The 12,735-nt window shown below is 36.3% G+C and overlaps 1 protein-coding gene across 1 annotated transcript; it reads left to right on the plus strand.

The window, feature by feature from the left end:
- The first annotated feature begins 4,975 nt into the window (after nt 1-4,975).
- LOC135131160 (uncharacterized) lies at nt 4,976-12,405 on the plus strand. The gene is made up of 14 exons (XM_064058739.1): nt 4,976-5,098; nt 5,465-5,617; nt 5,671-6,288; nt 6,364-6,482; nt 6,542-6,611; nt 7,302-7,569; nt 7,624-7,788; nt 7,848-7,931; nt 7,992-8,057; nt 8,599-8,667; nt 8,730-10,956; nt 11,021-11,093; nt 12,040-12,177; nt 12,394-12,405. Exons 1-14 carry the CDS (start codon nt 4,976-4,978, stop codon nt 12,403-12,405), a joined length of 4,185 nt encoding a protein of 1,394 aa, XP_063914809.1.
- The last annotated feature ends 330 nt before the right edge of the window (nt 12,406-12,735 follow it).

Below are 12,735 nucleotides of genomic sequence, written 5' to 3' on the forward strand. Positions count from 1 at the left end.
TGGGGGAGAATTGCTTGTGAACAATGCGGCAGGTTCCTCTTCCTGTCATTTGGCAATAAATGCAAAAGATAATTTTCACATTGCGGAACAATTAGCACGTTTTTGGGAAGTAGACTCGTATTTACCCACCCCTGTCATAAACGGGCGCCATAAGCCCCAGTTGAACGACCCGTGTGAATCGTCATTTCTTAATACTTTTCAAAGAAATGCCGCAGGACGGTTCATTGTACAATTACCGACAAAGCACAGTACAATTGATCTAGGTGATAGTTTAGAAATAGCAAAGGGTAGGTTTTTCAATTTGGAGAAAAGATTTGCGAAGTTTCCCACACTGTATCAAAATTACAAACAGTTCATGGATGAATACAAATTATTAGGTCATATGATACAAATTCCGATCAATGAATTAAACAAACCCAATGTGTATTACATACCACATCATGCAGTTTACAAGGGAGATAAAATCAGAGTGGTCTTTGACGCAAGCGCAAAATCAACCAATAATATGAGCTTGAACGACAATTTGCTAAGTGGACCAACTATTCAGGAAGATTTGTTTTCTATTGTAACGAGATTTAGATTATTTAATTTTGTCATTAAGGCCGACATTAAAAAGATGTATCGGCAAATATTAATTAACAAAAATCAAGTTGATTACCAACGAATTCTTTGGCGCGATGATCCCAGTAAACCTTTGGAATTTTATAGATTATTAACCGTTACATATGGGATCACGTCGTCCCCATTCTTGGCAATTCGATGCTTGCAACAATTAGCGCATGAATTTAAAAATCAATTCCCCGAAGCTTGTCAAATCATAACTAGGGACTTTTACGTAGACGATCTGCTAACTGGAACTAATTCAAAGGAAGAGGCGTTGCAATTAAAGGAACAATTATCTTTCATATTAAGAACTGGAGGTTTCGAATTAACTAAATGGGCATCAAATGAGAGGGATATTTTTGATAACGCGAACAGTCGACAATCAAGTGCAGTTAATTTAGACAACACCGAGCAAACAAAAACTTTGGGCGTATTTTGGAATTGCAACAATGACGAACTGTTCTATAAGGTTGAGGATAGTCAGTTACACACAAAATTAACTAAGCGAGGAATTTTGTCAGTAATTTGCAAAATTTTTGACCCACTTGGGTTAATCAGTCCTATTGTTATTCGGGCAAAATTAATACTACAACAGTTATGGAAGTTCAACTTAGAATGGGACGAAGTGGTACCAGATAATATCCGTAAACTTTGGTACAATCTTATAAGCGATATTAAATTGTTAAATTCAGTTAGAGTTCCGAGACACGTCCTTACAAAGAATCCAGTACGTATTGAGTTGCTAGGTTTTGCAGGGCGGACGCCAACTGGGCACCAACTAATCGCAGGTAAATTTTGCGGGTAGTTACGATAGGCCAACTCGGCACCGAACCGCAAATAAAGATCGGTGAACTCGGCACTACAGCACCAGGTATGGTAACAAGGATTAATCCGCCCTCTCCCCGAGATACCTTCCCTCTATTCAAATAGTTATATGCAAATAAATAACACAAGTCTGCAAATTTAACTTTTGAAAATTTGTTTTTGTTCTGATGGCTGTCTTGGGTAGTTTTTTTAGCGTTGATTACGTCTATGATATCTGGTTGTCGCTTTCACGTAAGGTTTATTTGTAAAACAAGATTAAAACTGAAATTTTTAAGTAGTATAAGAATATTATAAAAATACGTAATAGATTTTTTTCATAATCTACATACAAAAATTTATTGGATGATGTGATTTTTCTGTTAACAGGACCGATTTTATTTTTTACTTTAATTTTTTGGTTTTTTAAAATTTGTAGGTGATAGAATGTTTTCAATAGCTTTTTCTCGTGATTAGCGTTTAAAAATCTAGGCGATAACTCGAGGATTACATATTTTTATGTTATTTAAACAATATTTTTTTTTAGACGTGATAGAATTTTGTTAGTATTTTTCCTGTAATTAACGTACTAAACTCTATCGAATAAGTCATTTCTCTACACGCGAAGGCAAGGTAAGGTTTCTGTTTTCATTCTATTGAACTTATTCTTTTTTTTTGTGGAGGTGGGATCTAAACGTGCTGGAATTTTTTGCAATTTTTTTCCGTTATCAGTGTCCATAAATCTAGTAGACCAACAACCTGTCAAAGTTAAGACACGTTTTTTGTTGCAGGCCTGTGTAATAATTGAAAACTAGATGAAATACTTTGTATTAAATGAAAAATACTTAGATACAATGATTTATTTTATATACAATTAATCTTATTATTAATAATTACAAATTTTGTATCTATGCGATATCAGTTTGACGAATTCGTAGTCTGTTAAGATGCCGTTTTTTAAGTTGATGCAATTCATCTTCTAAAAACAATTCGGCTTGTCGAACCCTACGTGTTTTTATCACTGCTGGGATATGTATAGATTGAATTTTAATATATATACTGGTCTATATATATATACATAAGCTGCTACTACTGGTTCATTCATGAACTACCTGAAGCGGGTGGTTGGTGTCGAGTTGGCTTATCGTCAAAGGTTAGTTTTTAAAATTACCTGAAATTGCTGGTGCCGAATTGGCGTGTTTATTTTATGACGGATTAGGCTCGGTGCCGAGTTCACCTCTACCCGTTTTGCAGACGCTTCAGAATTAGCATATGGCGCAATATTATACGTAAGATGCAGCAATAAAAAAGGTGATTCCACCACCAACTTATTAGTGTCAAAGTGGCGTGTTGCTTCATTAAAGGCGCTGACAATCCCTCGCTTGGAACTGTTAGCTGCTTTGTTACTTGCTAGATTAACAGATCGTGTACTACAAACGACCAACATAAATTTTGATAGAATAAGTTTATATACTGATTCAACAATAGTATTAGCATGGCTATCCAAGCCCTCCACCACCTGGAAAACATTTGTGGCAAATCGGGTGGAGGAAATTCATAATTTAACAAAAGGCGTTTTTTGGCAACACATCGATACGCATAACAATCCAGCAGATTTAGTTTCCCGGGGTACAGGGACTCGTAATTTATTAACAAGTAATTTATGGTGGCACGGGCCACTCAATTTGGATATTTCAAACGCAGGCAATGTGAGTAACGTTCACCAATTAACTGAAGTACCTGAAGCAAGGACAACAACTAGTAGTTCTAACGTTGTAACCATTAATACTTTTGAGTTGTTCGATAAATTCTCAGATTTTGTAAAATTAAAAAAATGCATCGCTTGGATGTACAGGTTTATTAACAATTGTAGAGTTAAAAACAGAAGCTTATCTGTAAGTTTAGATGATGCGCAATCCTCTAACAGTAATCATATTCTCGCATTGACAATCAATGAATTACAGTTTGCACATGATGTATTAATTAAGCTAGTACAAAACGAGACTTTCTCGCAGGAATTAAATTTGTTGAATTCTAATCAAGACATAAATAAGTCGAGTAAATTACTGAACCTAAGTCCTTTTATTGATATGCAAGGCATAATTAGAGTAGGGGGTAGGTTACGGAATGCGAATTTATCATTTGATAAAAAACACCCAATAATCTTGCCAAAAAATCACCCTCTAACAAAAATGATAATTCGGCATTTTCACATAGTAAATTTGCATGCTGGGGCTCAGGCAACTCTTGCCGCTATTCGTCATTCTTATTGGATAATAGCTGGGCCAGGGCCGGCTCTAAGGGACCAGGCGCCCCGATGCAAACTTACTGTTCAACGCCCTTAAAAAAAATTTTGTAAAAAAAAAACAATTAAAGTTTTGTAATCACATATTTTTGTAGAGAGATACTTTTTATTAACAAACATGCATAAAATTATGATGAATCAATCTTAATATATAAAAGTGTTTGTCTTAACTGACAGACTGACTGATTCATCAACGCAAAGCCTAATCTACTGAAGCTACAAACATGAAATTTGGACAGTAGGTTACTTTTGTGTCATAAGCGCCCATTCAGAAAAGATTTCTGGAAATTCCGCCCCTACGGGGACAAAATAGGGGATGACACTTTGTGCAGAAATGCCGTGAGTTTTTAAGTCAGACGGGTTCACTGGGGAGGTAGGAGTGAACGAGATGAAAAATGATAATTTCGGAGGCTTGCACGGTCGGAGTCAATACATGATCGTTCTCCGGGTTGGAACCGTGTAATTTCTCAAAAGAGTTTCGCCTCTGGTATGGTTGACATACTGAGTTACCGTGCTCTTTTGCCTTATTCTTAATCCTGCTCCTGAAGATGCCACTTACGAAAGTATGCGAAACGTTGAGCCGAAAAACCCAATTTACACGGTTCCAACCCGGAAAACGATCATGTATGAAAAATGATGAGTCGTAATTGCGAATTCCACGCAAATGAAGCTGCGAGCAACAACTTTTCTATAGTTTAGGAAATATCGTTGTACCCTATAAAATTTTCTTGCCAATAACGAGACGGAGAGTAGTACAATAACAAGAGATATTTACAATTTAAAGTTGTCGCGTGGCGGTAATCCGCAGACCTTAAATTTCTAAAACAGCGGAAGTCCGACCCTATGCGTACAATTACCTGCTAAATGTTCTCCGACAAATTCGGGGGGACTGGTGTGAGCCATAAATATTTCTTACCACTGTACTACTGTCCGCCTCGTTATTGTCAATAAAATTTTATAGGGTACACCGATATTTCCTAAACTATACATAGTATAAATATAAAAATATTTATATTGCAAACGTTTTTCAATTTTTAATATTGTAAAATTGATACGATTTCAAAATTATTTTTAATTTAGACTTATCTCAATGTTAATCGAAATTTAAATTTAAAATTAATGATGACAAAAAGCCACGAAATGATACACACAACCAAATTCGGCTACAAACAGGAACAGTGAAAAATATAACAAAACTGTTGAACAACCACCACAACCAAAACCAACCGACTAGACTTGGAAAATAAAATTTTTTAGTATGCCGACATGGACTTTTATGGTAAAAACAAACGTGACAAATGTTGGGAAAAACATCTGGGTGTGGTCATACGGCTGTCTCGTCAAACTGTTACCCAGAAAATGCATCATAAATCTGGTTATTTTTTGTCGGTATTGATCTAAAGGTCCCATCACCCAACCCAAAGGCGCACTTTTTTTCAATTATTACAGTTTGAAAGTGCCAGGAATTGACTTCTTGGGATCTGTTTTGGTGGTCATAGTGGAATGTTAAAATGTAGCTTTTTCTGAAAAGTTTTCGATGGGCGCCTTGGTCTGTTACTGCTATAATATTTTATTGGTAGTGATTCAATGCAAAACTGATATTAATTTATTTTTACAGAGTTAATATAAAAGCATAGGCGACGCCCGCCGCCCGCCGCCCTTTGCCACGGGCGCCCCGATGCGGTGCATCTTTCGCTTACCGTGTTAAGCCGGCCCTGAGCTGGGCGTAACACAATACGATCCGTTTTACACAAGTGCATTACCTGCTTTCGAGCAAAACCCACAATAGCGCACCAAAAGATGGGTGATCTGTACCCCCAGAACCACGTCTTGAGCCTGTACGTCCGTTTTTTAAAACAGGTGTGGATTATTGTGGACCCATTTTTATTAAAGAAAGCCGAGGCCGCGGTAAAAAGTCAATGAAGGCATATATTGCGTTATTTATTTGCCTATGTACCAAGGCAGTACACCTAGAGTTGGTAAGTGACTTGACGTCCGAAGGTTTCTTGAACGCACTTAGGCGTTTTATTTCTCGTAGAGGTCAAGTAAAAGAGTTGCATTCGGACAATGCTACAAATTTTGTCGGTAGTAAAAATCAGTTAAAAGAGTTAAGGGGCATTTTAAAAAATGATATCAGTAAGAGTACCATTATTAACCATTTGGCAAATCAAAACATTAAATGGTGTTTTATTCCGTCGAGAACGCCAAATTTCGGTGGCACTTGGGAGGCCAATATTAAAATAGTACAATCTCACATGAAAAGGGTTATTGGTGAACAAATTTTGACCTTCGAAGAAATGCACACGTTTCTGACAAGAATAGAGGCTTGCCTCAATTCCCGTCCACTAACCCCTCTTTCCTCTGATCCCAACGACCTCGAAGCTCTAACTCCGGGCCATTTTTTAATTGGAGAAGCGTTGACGGCGCCGGTAGAGATCAACCTAGAGGACGTCAGACTCAATCGCTTGAGTCGTTGGCAAATGGTGGAGAAGATGAGGCAGCACTTCTGGAAACGATGGTCCCGAGAATACGTTGTCCAACTACAACAGCGCAACAAATGGAAGATTGAGACAGCGGCGGTCCAACCTTGAGCTCTGGTACTGCTCGTTGAAGACGGCCTTCCCCCGTTGCATTGGCCACTCGGTCGCATCCAGGAGGTGCACCACGGCAACGATGGTCTTGTGCGTGTAGTTACGGTCAAAACGAACAAGGGACTGTATAAACGCGGCATTAGCAAAATTTGCGTAGTGCCCATGGACGATGACAAAAACAAGTGAAGGTGCGTTCCAGAAAAATAAGTCTGCGGACTTAACAAGTGAAAGTGCGTTCCAGAAAAAATAAGTCTGCGGACTTAACAAGTAAAAGTGCGGTCCTGAAAAATAAGTTTGCGGACTATTTTAAGGTGCGGCCCGAACAAATTAAGTTACTTTTTTTGAGGTTCAACAAAAATTGTTTGGAACAATCAATTTATATTAGTAATTAAATGAAGTGTAATCATAATTAAAATTATTTCCGTTATTGTTATCATATTACTATTAGCGTTTTTTAATCCACATTGATATTGTTACTCATATTTAAGATATACTTGTGTTCGTATTACATATTAGTTGCATACAAATTTGAGTCCATTAGGACGTCAAGGGGGGCGGCGATGGTACGTCTCACTTTACGGTTATTACACCCTACCGGTCCAACGACCTTGAAGGGTACTTTTCCTGTATTGTAAATAGTGTAAATAAAGTCAGTCAGGGGTCCTGAAATGAGATAGCCTTCACCTTATCCTCTCACTGCGTGGTTCAGAGCCCGCCGCCAGAGGTCGGAATAAAAAGATATCTGTAAAAGCTGATTCGCGCAGATTTTCAAAATTTTAAAATTTGTTTACACCCCCTCCTCTTCTACCCTTTGTCATCACTTTCACCCCAAATGAATCACCATTCAATCACTCAGTTCATTTACGTTTTTCTCGGTTTTCTGCGTGATTTGTGTTTGAAACGACTTGTGAATTTATTTTATTGAATTTCAGTGTCTAATTTACAAATGTGAGTACATAAGTTTGATTTTACAATATTATTATTATTATCAATTTTTGTAGAAAAAAATGCAAGGCAGTCATACATGTTCTGTACACGAATGTGCTGCGAGATTGAAACCCATCTTTAGGTTTCCACACCCAAATCGGGGCCTTGATCGGTTTCTCGCGTGGGTTAAAGCCGCGAATAACCCAAAATTCGTGGTTTTGACCCACGACCAAATTCACCGAAGGGGGTACATTTGTTTCCAGCATTTTCAACCCGAGGATTATGTACCAGGAACACAAAGGCTGCGTCGATCTGCAGTACCAACCATTTTGCCTCCTCGAGGTAAACAAATTGAAAGTTGCTAGAAAACAAATATTACGATATCTTTACTTATAGATGATAACGAACTGCGTTCATCACTCGAAGCAGATCAGATCGACGTGTCCAATGTAGGGCCACAAACCATTGATCTCACTTTCCTCACTCCAGAAAAAGAATGCCCGTACTTTCATGCAATAGCAAATTTAACTCCACGTACGAGACGAACTCCAAGTTCTCAAAGTAAGTAACCATTGCAACTATTTCAGTATGTATAGCACTAACTATTTTCCACTTTATAGGTTTAGCTACTAAACTGGAGACTCTCGGGGGTAGAAGTGCATGGAGTACTGGCGTTCCAGTGCGACAACTGAATTTTGGAGCAGGTATTGTAGTGCTAAAAAAATTAAATAAATCGAGAGAAAATAATATTACTTACCTTACAGAAGAGGATGGGATCAATGAGCTCCCTGGTGCTGGGCCTTCGGGGTTACAAAATATTCCAAAAATAGGTAAGAAACTGTAATGTTTGACCCCATGTTTTACAAATGATAAAATATAAAACTGTGGTGGATTGCAAAACTTCATCATTTGTTTATAAAACAACATTTTTGTACCGCAGCGTGGCGTCACTTCGCTTTTCTGTGCGTATATGTCATATGTTCATTAATCGCCAACACCTGTCAAAGCAGGTAAAAAAGCAGTGGCGTAACTTCGGCTGGTGAAACACCTTTTTGTTTCGACTTGAGATTGTAATGTTTTTGTATTGACAAAAAAATATTTTATTATATTTACATTGGTAAATTTACCAATAATAAATATAATAAAAATAAAATAAAACATTTTAGGTATGTGTTTTATTAATTTTTATAGTAAAAATGATGAAATTAGTTCGCATCCGCCTTCAAACCGTACAGTAATAATTCTTTTACTGCATAGCAACCTCAAATTCATTAAAACAAAATATATTATACGCGCCTCCATAGAAAAGTCTTTTCACAACTCGTATACTATTAAGTTAACTTATAATTAATTTATATTGCCCATTTTTAGATTTTGCTGGAAACTTTGTACCTGCCAGGCAGTCGGTGGATACTTCCAAGTCCATGACCAAGACTCCACGTATGTATTTTGATATACAGACTAAAAATGATGAAATTAATTCATATTCGTGTACATTACAGGAAAAATATTAGATCGGCTGGGGATCAAAGGGACCACCGTCAATTTTAGCAGCAATGAAACCCTGCTGTACGTGGAGGCGAAACGCCTGCAAAGGCAAGTGGGGAGACTGCAGAGGCAGGCACAAAAGCGCAAAAGCGCACTTCATTCTGTTAAACAACTTCTGCGAGATCGACAACTGGTTCATCTCGTGGAAGGGTTGTCTCCCCTACAGCAGAGATTTTTTAACAGCCAGATTAGAAATGTAAATCGTAAACCGAAAGGCAGAAGTTTTACGTTTGAGGAGAAGGTAGATGCCATTGCCATTTGGAAACATGGCCCAAAAACGTATAAACTTCTGTCAAGAATGTTTACGCTGCCGTCTATTGACACTCTGAGGGCAACCCTAAATAAAGTTCCAATAGAACCGGGTATCAACAAACCCATTTTCGAAGTTCTCAGAAAGCAAGTATGTCGCAGAATGGACAGTAAGTACAATTTATGTACTCTCATCTTTGATGAAATGTCCATTCAGCCTCACCTCGACTACTTGCCTTGTGAGGACAGAGTTGTGGGTTTTGAAGATGACGGTACAACAAGGTCGGAAAAAATTGCAGACCATGTTTGCGTATTTATGCTAAGAGGAATTTTCAAAAGGTGGAAGCAGCCTGTTGCTTTTGCTTTTTGCAAAAACTCTATGTCTGCTGCAAACATTGTCCGTTTTTATAAAGAGATTGTGAAAGAAGCAACAGCGGTCGGCTTAAACATCATTGCTTCAGTTTGTGATCAAGGTACTACAAACAGTGCCGCAATCAATATGCTTTTACAAGAAACCAAACGACGTGCTATTTTGGGAAATGAAGAGGAAGTTGAAGAGAATGTGATAAGAATTGGTGATCACGAAGTTATCCCTCTCTTTGATCCTCCTCATCTTCTAAAAAGTATGCGAAACAATCTTCTCACCAAAGATCTGCTTTATGTAGAAAAATCAGGTGTAGAGAGAAGAGCTTCTTGGAGTTTTTTTGAAAAGGCATATGATTTGGATCATACGGAGGGTGACACCCTGAGAGTGATGACAAAGATCACCATAGACCATGTGAAGCCTAACTTAAGAGGCAAAAAAATGAAAGTTCGTTATGCTTCACAGGTCTTTAGCTCAACTGTTGCTAAGTTCATATATCTCTGTTCCACCGGGGCATTAGGGGGAAGCATACCACCTGATGCTCGATACACTTGCAATTTGTTTTTGTTCATGGATTCTGTCTTTGACAGCGTTAATGGAGGATTTGGAGACTGTGGTGGTAAGAAATTACGTCAAATGGTAGGAGATGACACTCTTCATCATAGTTTTTGGCTGGAAGGGAAACGCATGTTCAGCAATATGAGATTTGAACCACGTAAATCTGGAGATCGAGCAAAACCTCCAGTTTTGCAAGGGTGGTATCGTACTTTAAATGGTTTTATGCTTATCAAGGAAACTCTAAAGAAACTTGGTTATAACTCTTTCCCAGCAAGAGCTTTTAATCAAGATCCTTTAGAAAATTTTTTTGGTCAATTAAGACAATATGGAGTACGATATACAAATCCGTCTTGCAAAGCATTCGTACCATTTTATAAATCACTAATGATGAAGAATTTTTGCTCCTATCATTCTCGTGGATCTAATTGTGAGCAAGATGACGAGTCATTTGTGGTCTCAATTAGAGAGTTTCTTAGTCTTGATATAAATCGTAAGTGTATCGAAGATCAGTGGAAGCCGCCACCAGTTCCTGATACTGTGTCTGAGGATAATTTTTATGACCAAAATGTTATAGGTTATATTGGCGGATTTCTAGTTAAACACATGCCAAAACCACTTGACTGTGAAATCTGTCGATTTAACTTGATACATGATGGCGTCCCAAACATTCAATATCATGGTCTGGTGGTGCAGAAGGAGTATGATGGTGAAAAAAGACGGTTGCAATACGCGAATGTCGAGATGATTAAAACTCTAATTAAGATTTATAATCATCTCGTCATTTTGGTTCCGTCTGCAATTTATCATCCTTCTCTTTCTCAAAGGTTAATAAGCCACCTGCGAATTACAGTTGATTTTGATTTTCGGGAGTGCTTACATACCGAAGAACTGAAAGCTCAACTTTTTCATCTATTTATAAGAGTGTATATCTTTAGATACATGAAAAAACTCAGCAATTTCGTATTTGGTAAGGAAGAGCCTAACAAATCAACTTCACTGGAAAGACAAATGCAACTATTATATTTACGTTTTAAAAAAAGAAAGAGAACGTTTGTATAATTTTGCATTTCGCAGGCTATACATCAGCTTAGTTTTGTTCATATCGGAAGAAAGTAGTGTGCTGGGTTTAATTGTGATATTTCTGACGGTATGAATGAAAAGTGCAAAGGCAGTTTGCATTTCTACTGGTTGTTTGTATTTTAAAAATGTCTTGTCCATATTCTGTTTCTTTTCTTATTTTAATATATTGTAACTAATGTAAGTTATTAGAGAACACTTTATTCACACTGTCATTTTTAGCAAATTGTTGTTATATTGCAGTATTTTCATTTATAAATCAATTTTAAACATTTCATACCTGAAATGTTATTGTATTATGCGCTTTTCGTTGGCTTTTGCTATTTTTCTAATATTATATTATAAATATATATTTATATATTATACTATATATTTTCGTAAGAACTGTTATTGTTATATAGTAATATTTTCATTTATAAATCACTTTTACGTTTCAATATACTATGTATTCTATCTTACATGTATCATTTTTTTAAACTGTTTGTGTGTTTTTGTATGTTAGTCTCAAAACGTATTAAGGCGTTTTGAAACTAGCATATAAAAATTCACAAACAATGTTTTCCCCTTCACTTTATAAAAAAATTCACCAGCAAAATTCACTTTCAAATTTTGCGCCGCTTTTAGTTCCTAAGCCTGGTGCTAGAGGCGCTCTTAGTGAACAAAACGCAAGTATTAGAGACCGTGTTCTAAGGGAGGGTATTCTATGAAGTCAGTTCAGCACCAACCCTCGTCTGATTCACACCACCACCCGCGCGACATAACCATAATGCTTATGTTCGATCTGTTTTAGAATACCGTAGTATTATGTGGGCGCCATATTTCAATGTGCACATTAATAGATTAGAGGCGGTGCAAAAAAGATTTGTGAAATTTGTTTGTCTTAAATTCAATATTTATGATTCTAGAGATAAGTATATAGATATGTATTTTAAAATATCTTGGATTAACACCTTTACATCAAAGACGACAATTTTTTGAGGCTGCTTTTTTGTATAAAGTTTTAATGGCCGTTATAGATTGTAATTCAATATTATCTATTTTCGCGTTACATGCCCCTAGTCGTGATGTACGTAATCCACGGTTTTTGGAAATCCCATTTCGTAGAATCTTATACGGTAAAAATTCTGGTAGTACTAGATTATCAAGACTTGCAAGTAAGTACTTTATATAATGTTGATTTTGTTATTTCATTTAACAATTTTAAAAACAAATGTAAGACTGAATTAGGACTGAATTTGGGTTTTGATTTTTTTTTTGTCTTTTTTTTCTTTCTTCTATTTGTATAATATATATCCGTCAATAAAGTTTATTATTAATATTATTAAAAAACAACTAAAAAGTTCAGTCAATCTGTAAAAAGTGTGATGTAGCTCTACATGTAAAAGAATGTTTTTATTTGTAACATATTCAAAAATAGAAATTTTGACTGGTTAATTACATTTAATGTAATTATGTAGTTATTTTATAAAATTGTAAAGTCCTACGGTCTTTTTAAAGGAACTGGTGTCTTTTCAAAAAGTACGTTTTTTTTGTCGTTTTATATGACAAAAACCAATATAACACAAATCTAAAAGATAAAAACAAAAAATTACAAAAAAAAAGTTTCAGGACTACCTGCACAGAGAAAAACACTTTCTTGAAATAAGAATTTTAATTTATTTGAATGTCATTTCTTCGAGCGAAAAATATTTGTTTTATATGAAAATTAATAT

The sequence above is a fragment of the Zophobas morio genome, unplaced genomic scaffold (assembly GCF_036711695.1).
Source record: "Zophobas morio isolate AGI-343-1 ecotype UQ-CSIRO unplaced genomic scaffold, CSIRO_AGI_Zmor_V1 ptg000019l, whole genome shotgun sequence".
NCBI classification, from domain to species: Eukaryota; Metazoa; Arthropoda; class Insecta; order Coleoptera; family Tenebrionidae; genus Zophobas; species Zophobas morio.